The 12,460-nt window shown below is 45.7% G+C and overlaps 1 protein-coding gene across 1 annotated transcript in view; it reads right to left on the bottom strand.

Annotated features, from left to right (window-relative positions):
* Nucleotides 1-7,483, bottom strand: part of MYO5C (myosin VC) — a 91,164-nt gene extending 83,681 nt beyond the window's left edge. The window contains exon 1 of the mRNA XM_031453041.2: nucleotides 7,306-7,483. Within this exon, the coding sequence (XP_031308901.2) occupies nucleotides 7,306-7,332 (27 nt within the window). The 5' untranslated portion in view covers nucleotides 7,333-7,483. The remainder of the gene's footprint in view (nucleotides 1-7,305) is intronic.
* Nucleotides 7,484-12,460: the final 4,977 nt, after the last annotated feature.

Raw genomic sequence — 12,460 nt, 5'->3', positions numbered from 1 at the left:
CACCAGCCTTGGTGTCTCTGCCGGCAAGGCTGTCAGCCAGTTAGGGCCCTGCAGCCGAGACCCAGCCTGGTAAGTAAACATACCTAAGTTTACCCGGTTCCACCTAAGTTACACCCATTCAGTCCCTCCCTCCCTCCCGTCTCACATTCCTCAACCCACAAGGCAACACTTCAAACCCAAGGGAGAGGAACTTTGCAGCATTTAGACAAACAGTGTGACTAGTTCTCATATGACCTCCCCAGGGTGGCTCCTTCCTGTGGGGCCTCCTGCAGGAGAGAGGGGAGGCCCGCCTCCCAGGCTTTCCTGGGAATCCTCCCTCGTGGAGGGAAATCCTGGTGTATCCAAGCCCCAAGAGGCTCAGGAATGAGGTGAAGGCTTCAGGGGGACTGACCCTCAGGAAAAGCCGGACTCGCCCACCCCACACGCTCAGATGAGAGCAGCATCTCTTCATGTCACCCGCCTAGCTGACGGGTCCACAGGATCGGCCACAGAAATGGCTTGAAGACTTTCCATGGAGTGTGGAATGACAGGAGTTTTCTTCTGAGCCTCTCTGGACCGGAAGGGAGTCTCCGCAGGCTGGGTCAGCCCTCTTCCTCCTCCTCTTCACTCGCTCCTCAGGGCCCTCCCGGCTCCCCAGCCTCCTCTCAAGACTCCCAAGGTCCTTCCCGGCCTCTCCTCACGACAGGCTGTTTCTGGGGCATTTCATCCACTCCCACGGCTTCTGTGACTGTGCTGGGGCCTGCACACCATCAATGCCTCCAGCCCAGGTGTCTCAGGGGGTCTAGACCACATTTCCATGGTCTCCCAGACATCAGCCCCTAAATGTCCTCTGACACAAACTCCAAGCTCAAGTGATCACTATGCCTGTCCCACACCCAGTCCTCCTCCTCAGTTCTCTGGCCCCTCAAATCAGAAACCTGGGACAGTGCTGGGCACCGCCTCCCTCTTTCCCTCCACCCTCAACAACCAAACGGTCATCAGGGCTAGAAAGCCTACGTCTTAAACAGGTCTCACCTGTGTGCCCAGCCACCCCCCCAACGCCATGGCCATCTGTCAGCTCCCCCTCTTGCTAGGGACCACAGCCTGCTGAGTGCTTCCTCAACCAGGCTGAGCACCAAGTTTCTGTGGACAGATTCCTTTACCCACATCTGAACCAGAATTTCCGAGGGTGGGGACCAGCAAGATGAAAGCTCTAAAAGTACCCCCATATGGATTGTGAGGAACACCCAGGCCTGGGGAGCCGCTGTCCTAGCCAGTTTCCTACTCCAGCCTCTCCTTCATTTTAGTCCACCCTCTGCTTGCTGCCACCCAAACCACTAGCAGTGTCTAGAACATGCCAAGCTCCTCTTGGTTCTGTGCTGTGTACTTCTGTTCCTGCCACCCCTCCCCTCCCCACCAGCGAGCAGACTGCTCTGAGCAGTCAAGAGTCAGCTCAAGACTCCCCTGTGCAGTGCTCCCCAGCCCCCCACCTTCCTAGCAGGACTGGCTGCTTCCTCTTTAGAGCTCTCTCTGCCCCCTCCCCAGGTTTCGGGTAACTTCCCATCTGCCCTACTAGCAAGTGAGCTTCAAGAGCCCTGTCTCTGTGCCCTGGAGCCCAGTATGATTTTCCCATAGCTAGCACTGCATAGACATCCACTGAACAAAAATTCAAATTCCCAGTAGTTCCACCAATTAAAGACTAAACTTGGTATTTTAGTCTTTATGTCCCCTTTCCTACTCTTCTGAACTACCCATATGTAATGCAGTGGATACACTTAATTTTCCAGGGTGGCTAATGAAATATAAAACTCTAAAAGTTGCTTGTAATAGCCAAATGGACAGTTATTAAACTGAATTTGACCTTATTTTAGACAGAGACCCTGGCTGCATTTCTCTTGACCTTGCACATCTGAGTTGCAGCAGACCTTCTGTGAAGATGTCTTGTGAGATCCTCAAGCACAAGGAAGAAAAACAGATGGATGAAGGATAATATAATTGTGAATCTGTGGCTAAAACTGGTCATAACCTGAGTGATGATTAATTAGAAAGAGCAATTGAAGTCTATGGCCATACACCCTGAATGCGCCCGATCTCGTCTGATCTCGGAAGCTAAGCAGGGCCGGGCCTGGTTAGTACTTGGATGGGAGAAAGAGGAACTTAAGAACGGTCTCTAGAAGGCATATGCTTTAGAGCTGCTGTCTCATCCTCCATCACTCTCACCAATATCTTAGAGAAAGAACCAGAACACATGTATATCAAACATGCAGATGACAGATGAGTAAAGGCAATCAAGATTCAAAAAGGCTTTGACAAGCTGCAGAACACTAAACACTAAACAACAAGATGGAAAACTTAATAGGAATAAATGTAAAGTCCAATATTTAGATACCAAAATTTAACTGTATTACAATAGCATCAATATTAAAAAAAAACAAAACCCTAACCTTTATTAAGCATTGTGTGTCAGGTATTATGCTAAGGATTTTACACAGGTTATTTAATCCCTACAATGACTGGTAAGATTTAAATCTATTCTATGGGTGTGGACACTCAAGAGAGGTTAAGTAACTGGCTCAGTGTTACCCAGTTAGTAAACAGCGGAACCAAGACTTAACCCCAGGCACCAGGCACACGCACTCCGGGGCAGCATGCAGCTGCTCCACTGAAACAGAGCACTAACTCAGCGCCGCGCTGAGAGCAGCTCACGGGAGGCTGCGGCCCCACAAGTCCCGCCGCACCTTGGCTGAGCAGACCAGACCTAGAGGACAGTGCGGCTAAGATGGGCATTTAGGAACTGAAATTCACCCAGAGGAAGGTGGCCTTGACGGTGAAGGGGCTGGAGTGATGCTATAAGAGAAAAAGTGGATGGTCTTGTCACTCTCCCCAAACTCTCAGTCCTGCCCACATGTCATTCTCAATACCTCCACGTCTTCCACTCCTGCCACCCAGCCTCAGGTCTCCCACTCCCCTCTGACGCTATTCCATGCCTGGTGTCTTTCTTACATCTTCAGGTCCTCTGCTGGTTCCCTCCCTCAGCCTGTGACCATGCTCAGGTGGCCCCTCCGTCCCTCACAGCTCTACTGAAAGAGAAGCAACGCCAAGGACCTCCTGGTGGCCCAGTCTCATGACGTTTCCTCAGCCTTCATCCTCCGTGACTTCCCTGCAGCTGTAGAACTGACTGCAGAATTGCTACGTACATGGTCTTCTCCCTTTGTTTGCTTATTTTATATTGATGATCACACGCAGATACATTTTTGTGCCCTCATTTTCCACATAACATAAACATCACCCCATGTTGTTATGAACTCTTCGTAAGTACCATTTTTAATGGCTTCATGTACTCCTCTATTCTTCTATCTATAGTTCACTCAACTCTAGCCCTCTTGCTGGATATTTGGGGTTGGTTCCATTTTAGTTATTAGAAGGAATAATCTGATAAATAACCAGATATTGAGGGAGGCAGCTGTGAAGTGAATGGACTTTCCACAAGTCCTCTGTGTTGGGAAAAGGTCAGATCCCCTGAATAAGAGGAAGATGATAGAGGTGGTGATAGTGGGAGGTATTAAGAACACAGGCTTTTAACCCTAGCTCCTTTGCTTCTATATAAACTTAGGCAACTTACTTAACCTGAGCCATCTGTAAAAATGAGACAGCAATATCTAACACATGGCATTGTTTATTCAGATAAAGGCAAGACATTGTGAGGATAAAGCTCATGAAGTTCTGAGGATGGCATCTGGCACATAAGTACTCAGTGAGATAACAGTAACCATCATCGTTATCTTCTTCATGCCTGTAGCTCTTTCTGAGAGCAGAAAAACTCATTCAGGCATGCACACATCATTTACTGCACCCCCACTGCTCCCCGTTCTCTAGAAACTCTTGGTCAACAGGGGAGACAGAGTTAAGGAGCTGGTACAAGTCATCGTGAAAAATGCCTGGATGAAGAGGCAAAGATTTCTCAGAAGAGGCACTTGGCTCAAACTGAATTTGGAAGGTGCAGGCACTGGAAAGCAGAGCAGACAGATATTTCAAGCAGAGGGAGCCCCGTGCGCCAAGCCATGGAGTGGCACAGCAGCAGGAGTGCACTGAGGGCGGCAGGAGCCAAGATAGGAGTGGGCAGGCATGGGAGGGGGACGTGCAGAGGTGGGACTTCGTGGCTGGTCAGTGAGCCCAAAAGTGACGGGGGCCTCCAGAGGGGCTCAAGCACAGGATATCTAGGCTGGTTTTTCTCAGAGAGATCTCAAGCAGTGGAACTGCTGGGTCAAATGCTCTGAAAATTTCTAAGGCATGTTGCCAAATAGCTTTTGAAAAGGGCTGGGTCATTTTACACGTCAACCGGCAGCAACCACTCTCAACACACTTCCTCCCAGAAGTCCCCCTTCTCAGAGCCCCTCTTCTTGTGGCCCCATGCCAGCTTTCCTGTCTCCTCCTCCCTGTGATGGTTCCCTCTGGGGCCACTCTGCTCCCCACCTCCCCCCGAATAGACAGAGTCCCATGGTCCTGTCTTGGCCCTCTTCCCTCCCTTGATGAGGCTCTCAGTGCCTGGGCTCTGACTAGTGCCTCTGGGCAGAAGACTCCCGGCCTATCTTCTACACAGGCCTCCAACCATCCAGACCACTGACCCCTGGATGCCCCCTCACCACCTCCACCCCTGCAGGTACAAAACCTGCCTCAGGACCTCCCTGCTATCTCCTCCCCGTGATGTCCCTGTCAGCAGCACCACCCTGCTTCGGTCATCTATGGCTCACCCGCCTCCCTCACACACCCCAGTGCAGTCTCTCCTCACCCACCTCTACATGCTCTGTGGACTCCGCCTCCTCCCTCCATCTCCAATACTGCACCCCTAATTCTTTCCTGGACCCTTAGGATGGCCTGCAAATTCAGCTACCTGACTCTCTCACACAGGCACAGAGTTCTCGGAGCACTGCTGGCTTACTTGACTTCCTAAACCCCCACCCTGAGTCCCCACCCCCACACTCAAGATCCTCACTGGAGTATAAGGCCCTGACCTAACTCTGGCTGCAGGGACTCTCCGATTCCCCACCCTACTGCCCAGCGGGCTCCTCCAGGCCTTCCAGGCCTCAGCAGATTGAATTACTTGATATTTCTCATTTCTCACGAATCAGAAAGCTCCTTGAGAGGAAAGACTATCACTTTAAAAAAAAAAATTTCTAACCTCCCCCAAGCAGAAATGCTAAACAAATGTTTATATACAGATGTGAGCACTCCTAAAATGTTTTATATACAGAAAATGCTAAACAAGTGTTTTATGGGAGTTAATACGCCTGTCTTCCATACAGGAAGGCGATGAAACCAGGGCCAGGCAGGTGACAGCAGTGTCAAGTGGGTGAGTGGGGCAGCCTGCAGACCAGGAGGTGAATGTCACACAGGGATCCCTGAATGTACAGCCCACCTGTCATCCTGCTGCAGGGTCACCACTGGCCTCTGAGTGCAGAAAGGGGTTCCAGGTTGTTTTAAAACACTGTGAGGCTAAGATTGTGCAGGGAGAGTACTCCTGGGGGTTCAATAAGGCCAAGAGGCCCCAGTCTCAAGCTTTGATTTAGGCCAGTTAGCTAGTTTTATGGACTCAGGAGGGTGGGAGGGAGTGGTAGGGGAGCAAGGGAGAGGGGTTAAGGTTTTGTCTCAGTTTAAGGAAGAATTCTTTCACAATGCAAGTTCTCTAAAACCTAAACACGCAGCTACACAAATCAGGGAGCTTCCAACCTCTGGAATTGACAAAGTGGAGGCTAACTGGCCGCCTGGAAGGGACGTGGCAGCCTAGAGGCTCAGGAGCCAACCTGGACACAAAGTGGGTAGAGATGGTCCTGAAGGCTCCTTCTGGCTCTGAGTCAGAGTCTCTGTCCACCCAAGCTCAACTCTAGAAAACTCATGCATGTCAGTTTCCCTGCATTGTGCCTGGTACCTAGTTGGTATTTAATAGGTATTTGTGGTGTGAGGCACTAGATGACAGGGGTGCTCACACCCGTGTATTTTTGCTTCAGGAAAAATTGTTACTTAAAATGGATTCATCAACAATTTTCTCTGTCCTCCAAAGTATCTTCCAAGAACAGTTTTGCTCCAGAATTTTCTTTTACCTTCAGTAAGTTGAAGACCTAAGAAGGACTGTTGGATATCAGATGGCTCACAGCCTCACTGCTAAAACTATTCAAACATTTTTCATACAGAACTCTAGTTAATGGAAACACATTAGAGGGGGAAATACTGTTTGGTAAATTTGGTTCTGTACTGTTACTAATTAAGCAAAGTAGAAGAAAAAAGTTTGCCTAAACCATTGAAACAAATTATTTACAACAATCGTTTATATCTACAACCAAAGTGTCATTTAAACTATAAAGCTAGGGCTTGTGTCAGAGGACACGGATGAATTCTAGTCTCATCCATCTGAATATTGGTGACCAAAGATTTCCCCCACTGGGGTACAGGACGATCCGGCTTTATGGCTATTCACATAGATTTTTTTCAAAAGGGCCAACACTTTCACACTTTTTATCCAAATAATTAACCAAGCTCATCTCAGAAGGTTCCGGGCGCCTACTGGGAATACTGGCCTTCCTAAAAAAGGGGCAGAGCCCTTGGACAGGAGACCAGGAGGTTTCAGAGGAATGCTCTACAGTGATTCCTAGAGTCGGAGTATGTGAGAAAGGTTTTTTGTTTGTTTGTTTTTAAATAAACTGTATACCCTATAAATGTGGGTAAAGAGCTTGTGACTGCACCCCTGGATTCCCAAGAGCCCTCAGCTACTACGGGTGAGGCCTGGGCCACACGCACAGGCAGCCGCGGCTTCGGGCATCAGATGAGCTTAAGTGCACGTGCAGGCGTTCTGAGAAGACCCAGGAATTCTAGAAAGCATCCTGACTATGGCGCCGGCCTAGCTTCCGTGCCGAGTCGTTTAAGGGGCTCCCGAGAGGGCAGATTATGGATCCTATTATTCGCCCGTGTCTGCGTTTTCCACGTCCCTGTGGGCAAATCCACCTGTGGCTCAGGAGGAGGGGGCTGAGAGGCGCGGGTCGCGGGAGATGCGGGCTGATTAGCGACCCCTGGACGACAGGAAACTCGGGTCCGGAGAAGCAGCCTCTCGCACTCGGTTTTCCCACCCCTAGGGCGCCTTACCCACGGACAGAGACCAGAGCCCTCGGCAGGGTAAGAGGGCGACGCTCCCCAGGCCCCCAGCCCCTCGGCGGCCCCTCCCCGCGGCGAGCGCGCCAGGTGCACAGGTGCGGCCGGGCGCCAGGTACAGTCAGCATTAGCGCCGGGCCGCTTCCCTCGCGCGCGCCCTCCCTTAGATCGGGCTCCCCTGCCTACCTGCGTGTACAGCTCGGCCACCGCCATGGGCGACAGAGGGCAGCTCAGGGGCCGCCGAGGTGCGAGGCTCCGTGGCTGGGCCGGCGGCTGTTTAAGGCCCCGGGGCAGGTAACCTTCCGCTCCGCGCAAGTCGGTGCAAACCAGCGCAAATCAGCGCCGGGCCACCCTGAGGGAGAAGTTTCCTAGCGGCGGACTAACTTTCCCGAGGGCTGCAGCGCGGCGGGAGAGAAGGCGCGGATTGGTCCTGCCCGGCCCACCTGGCCAGTCCTCGCTGTGATTGGCGGGGCGGGGGCCGCGGGCGGGGCGCGCCCTCTTCCTCACAAGCGCTCGCAGTAAAGTGGGTCTACCTGGCGGGAAGCCGCGCGCTCCGCCGAGAACCAGCCGGGCGGGGATTCGTTGGCTCTCGAGGCAGGAAACAGGTGTGTTACGAGTCGTTCCCAGCCCGAGTTTTAGCTCCCCTTAGCGTGCTTACTGGAAAAAAGCAGAGGTTATAAACATTTGCATAGAAAACTGAAAAGAATCACCCAACTCTTAGAACTTGTTACAGTTCAGCCCGGAGATCATATTCAAAATCAGATATTAAAGTGAATAATTTTCTTTTGTATGAGCAATAACCATTTAGAAAATAGAACGTATTAAGAAAAATAGAAAACAAGATATCTGCAATATCAACGAAAATATAAAGTGTCCACTAACCAAAGTGCACTTGGCCCTTGTGGAGTAAATGTTCAGATTTCTCTTCAAGGGTGTAAAAGAAGGCCTGACTAAATGGGAAGACATGGTTGCATGGATGGGAATATTTAATATTGTATAGGTGTCAACTGTATCCAAATTAATACATAAGCCTGATATAATTGGAATCAAAATCCTAGCAGGACTTTTGGAGAGTTGTAAAGTGATTTTATATTTTATATGGAATAAAAGTCCATGTGTAACTAAGACAGTTCTCAAAACAAAGAACAAAGAGGAGTGGTTTGCCCTACCATTTATTAAGGGATATCACAAAGCCATGGTCATTAAACGATGTGACACTGGCATGGGAATGGATAAATGAATAATGGAACAGAATGGAGTCCACCAACAGGACCCTGCATTATATAGTGGCCTGGAGAACTAGAGTGGGTACGAAAAGATTATTTAATAGAATGACCCATTATGTGGAAGAAAAATACAAGCAAGTGCATGGCAAACACTATATCCAAAAATAAACTCCAGATGGATTCATGATTAAAACTTAATAGTAAAATGAGGAAATTCTTAGGAAAAAATAGGGGTAATAAAATAGGGATACTGTCTCTTAGATGTTGGTTTAGGAAAGAATGAGTTAAGATCAAAGAGCACAGCCATGGAAGGAAGAAATGTTGGATCTGAGGTCATCAGAATGAAAGATTTCTGTTCCATGAAGAACACCATTCACAAAGAAAGGCAACAGACTAGGAAATATATTTACAATTTAAAGAACAAATAATTAATATCTAGAATGTTAATCTAGAATATATAAGAAACTACTGTAAATTGGTTAAAGAAAAGAAAGGAAATCTAGTTTTAAATATTGGACGATTGACAAAGGAAATGAATAGGCAATTTGCAGATGGGGACACCCAAATGACTGGTTAGCATAGAAAGAGATGTCAACTTTCTTAGTAGAGAAATACAAATGAAAATGACATATCACTTTACACCCAGAAGATGAGCAACAATATTTAGGTTGAACAACATCACATGATGCCTAGGATGTGAGAAAATCAGAACTTTTTTGCTCACTCAGCTGGTAGGAACTCTACAGTCATCCTTTAGTATCTGAGGGGGGTTTGGTCCCAGGGCTCCCAAGGAAACCAAACTCCTTGGATGCTCAAGTCTCTTGTATACAGTGGCATAGTACTTGCACATAACCTACATACATTGTCCTGTGTGTTTTAAATAATCTCTAGATTACTTATAATACCTAATACAGTGTAAATACTATGTTAATAGTTGCTGGTTTTGCTTTTTTGGAAATTTCTGGAATTAAGAAATATAATTTTTGGGTCTGAGGATGGTTGAATCCATGGACGCAGACCCTGTGGCTGTGGAGGGCTGACTGTACTAATACTCTCGTTCTAGAGAGCAATTTGAGAATACTTAGTGAAAATAAGTTTAGGCAGAAAAATTCTCACATAGTCACCCAAAGCAACAGTTAAGTAGATGTTCATCACAACACAGTTATATATCTAAGAGTTGGAAGCACTTAAATATCCATCGATAGGGAATGAGTAAATAAAATGGGGTATACGTAGAATGTGAAAGTGTACAGCTGCTAGTAGGATCTACCTGTATCCCTCAGAGAGACGTAAAAAACAATGCTGAATAGATGCCTAGCATAGGTCTTATATATATTTTTAAACTCAGTACTTCAATACCATAGTTCATGGATACGAGTGTATGTAAATAAAAGTTTGTAAGATAAATTACAAAGTCATCCATTAAGTATGCACAAGGGGATATTTATGAGGTTGAGGGAAGTGGGATTTGGCCTAAAGAAAAAAGGGAAACTAAAAATATTAAAAAGGGCTTGACATGCCCAACACTGATAAGTGCCAGAAAAAGAGAATTATGGTAAATTCAATTTTGTGCACCTATTGTCCAAAATGATAACATAAAGAAAAAGAAAATGCATAAAGTGTGTCAGGACAGCTGTCTGATTCTCAGAGTCAAGAAAGGAACCTGAAAGTCTAACTACTTTCTTCTTTACATAAAATTTTTGTTGAAGAATAGTATTATATACAGAAAAGTACACAAATAGTAAGTGTATAGCTCAATGTGCTCTCACACATGGAACACAGCAATACACCCAAGTAACCACCACCCCGATGTAGACAGAACATTTCCAGCATCCTCACACCGTCCATGTTCCTTCAAGCCATTACCCCTCAGAGATAACCACTGTTAAGACATCTATCACGATAGGTTAGTTTTACCAACTTCAGATGTTTTTATAAACGGAATTATGTATGCAACTTTTTGCACCTTGCTTTTTATATGACATTTATCCGCACTGTTGCACGTAACTATATTCTGCTAGTTTTTTTGTTCTGTATAGTATTCCACTGTGTAAATATTCTACAACTTACTTATCCATTCTCTTATTGGGTTGTTTCAGTTTGTGGTGATGAATTTCAGGGCAGGCCGCCCCAGGATGTGCCACTCTGGTATGCAGATTATTTTGAGCTGAAAACAAGCAAGGCTCAGAAGACTCAGGAAGAACCTTTGAACCCTTACTGCCTAAAAGAATTTAAGATAGGAGGCCTGTCCCAGGAAGGCACTGTCACCATAGACAACTCTAGTAAAATATGAATTAGATGTGGGAGACAGGGAGGAACCTAGCAAGGTCTGTTTGCTCAAAGTCCTCCCTGTGTCCCATTGCCTTTGGATGGGCCAGTAAACATTCGTTTACCAAACATTAACTTTTTTTTATCTTCCTGTAAATTACCTGACTTCCCTTTAAAGTCTCCGATCCCCCCTACTTCTTTCTCCTTTGTCCAAAGTAATATATATATACACACACACACACACATACATATATACACCTCATCCTACCTTGCTGTTTTTTGGAATTCTCGGATTCCCCAAGCTCACATAGTAAGTTTGATTTTTCTCCCGTTAATCAGCCGTCTTTCATTTTAATTGCCAGCCAAAAGAACTAAGAAGGAAAACCTCCACTCCCCAAAGTGGCTATTATGAATAATACTGCTGTGAACATTTAGTATATAGATCTTTTGCTGCACAGATATTTATGTTTTTCTGTTGAGTAAATAAAAGGAATAGGATTGCTGGATCATAAAGTCTGAAAGTGCTCAACTTCAGTAGATAGTGCAAGAATTTCTTAAACTTGTGTCAATTTCTACCTCTATCAACAGTATGCCAGATTTTCACCTGTTTAATATTCTCACCAACACTGATACTTTCAGTTTTTTAAATGTTTGCCTTTCTGATGAATGTGTTATGATATCTCATTGTGGTTTCAATTTGCATTTCCATGATGACTATTTGTTGACCATATTGGCATTCTCTTTTCCAAAATATCTGTTCAAGCCTTTAGGACACTCAAACTGCCCTTCAAACAGATTTTCAGCAAGTTCTCTTTTCAGCCCCACATCACTTTCAGTGCTGTTTGCTGTCTCTGAGTTCTTTCCCCATCTCTGCCCTGTGAACTAGGCTGCTTCTGGTACTTCTGGGATCCCCACCTCTGCCAGTTTAGGTTTCAGCCTTCTTGGGTCATGAAAATAAATGACTCTTGTCATCTGTTTTTCATCTTCCAAAATTTGCTGTCACTTTTCTTCCATTCTCTTTCTCATACTGAATTTTTTTTAAATCATTTATTGGTGCTTCAGGAGGAAGAGGAGGTCAATACAAGCATTGAATCCACAATCTTTCTTTACGTATTTTGGTCACACATCCTTTATCAGATATATGATTTGCAAATATTTTCTCCCACTGTGTGGATTAGCTTTTCATTTCCTTCATGGTGTCTTTCACAGTGCAAATTTTCAAATTTTAAAGAAGCTAATTTATCAATTATTTTTCTTTTATGGATCACAATTTTGGTGTTGTATCCAAAACATCTTTGTCTAGCTTAAAGTCACAAAAATTTTCTTCTACAAGTTTCATTGTTTTAGCTCTTATATTCAGGATCATGATCCATTTTGGGTTAATTTTTGTGTGTACTACTGGGGTAAGGGTCTAAATTAATCTTTTTTTTTTTTAACATTTGGTTATTGAATTGTTCTAGTATCATTTATTGAAAAGAATTGAATTGAATTACCTTGGCAGCCTGGTCAAAAATCACTTGACCATAATTTCAGGATGTTCATTTCTGTTCCATTGATTTATGTCAGTATTTATCCCAGCACCATCCATGCCTGTCTTGATTACTGTAGCTTCAAAATCATTGAAATTGGTAAGTGTAATTCCTCCAACTTTGCTTTCCTTTTTCAAAATTGTTTGACAATTATTCTGAGTCCTCTGCATTTTCATATAAATTTTAGTTTCAGCTGGTTAGTTTCTACCAAAAGCCTGCTGGGATTTTGTTAGGAGCTGTGTTGATTCTGTAGACCAATTTGGGGAGAACTGCCATCTCAGTAGCACTGAGTCTTCTAATTCATGGAATGTTTCCCTG

This window comes from Camelus dromedarius, chromosome 5, assembly GCF_036321535.1.
Source record: "Camelus dromedarius isolate mCamDro1 chromosome 5, mCamDro1.pat, whole genome shotgun sequence".
Taxonomy (NCBI): domain Eukaryota; kingdom Metazoa; phylum Chordata; class Mammalia; order Artiodactyla; family Camelidae; genus Camelus; species Camelus dromedarius.
Note: the sequence above shows the minus strand (reverse complement) of the source record. Positions and strands in the feature narration are given on the sequence as shown.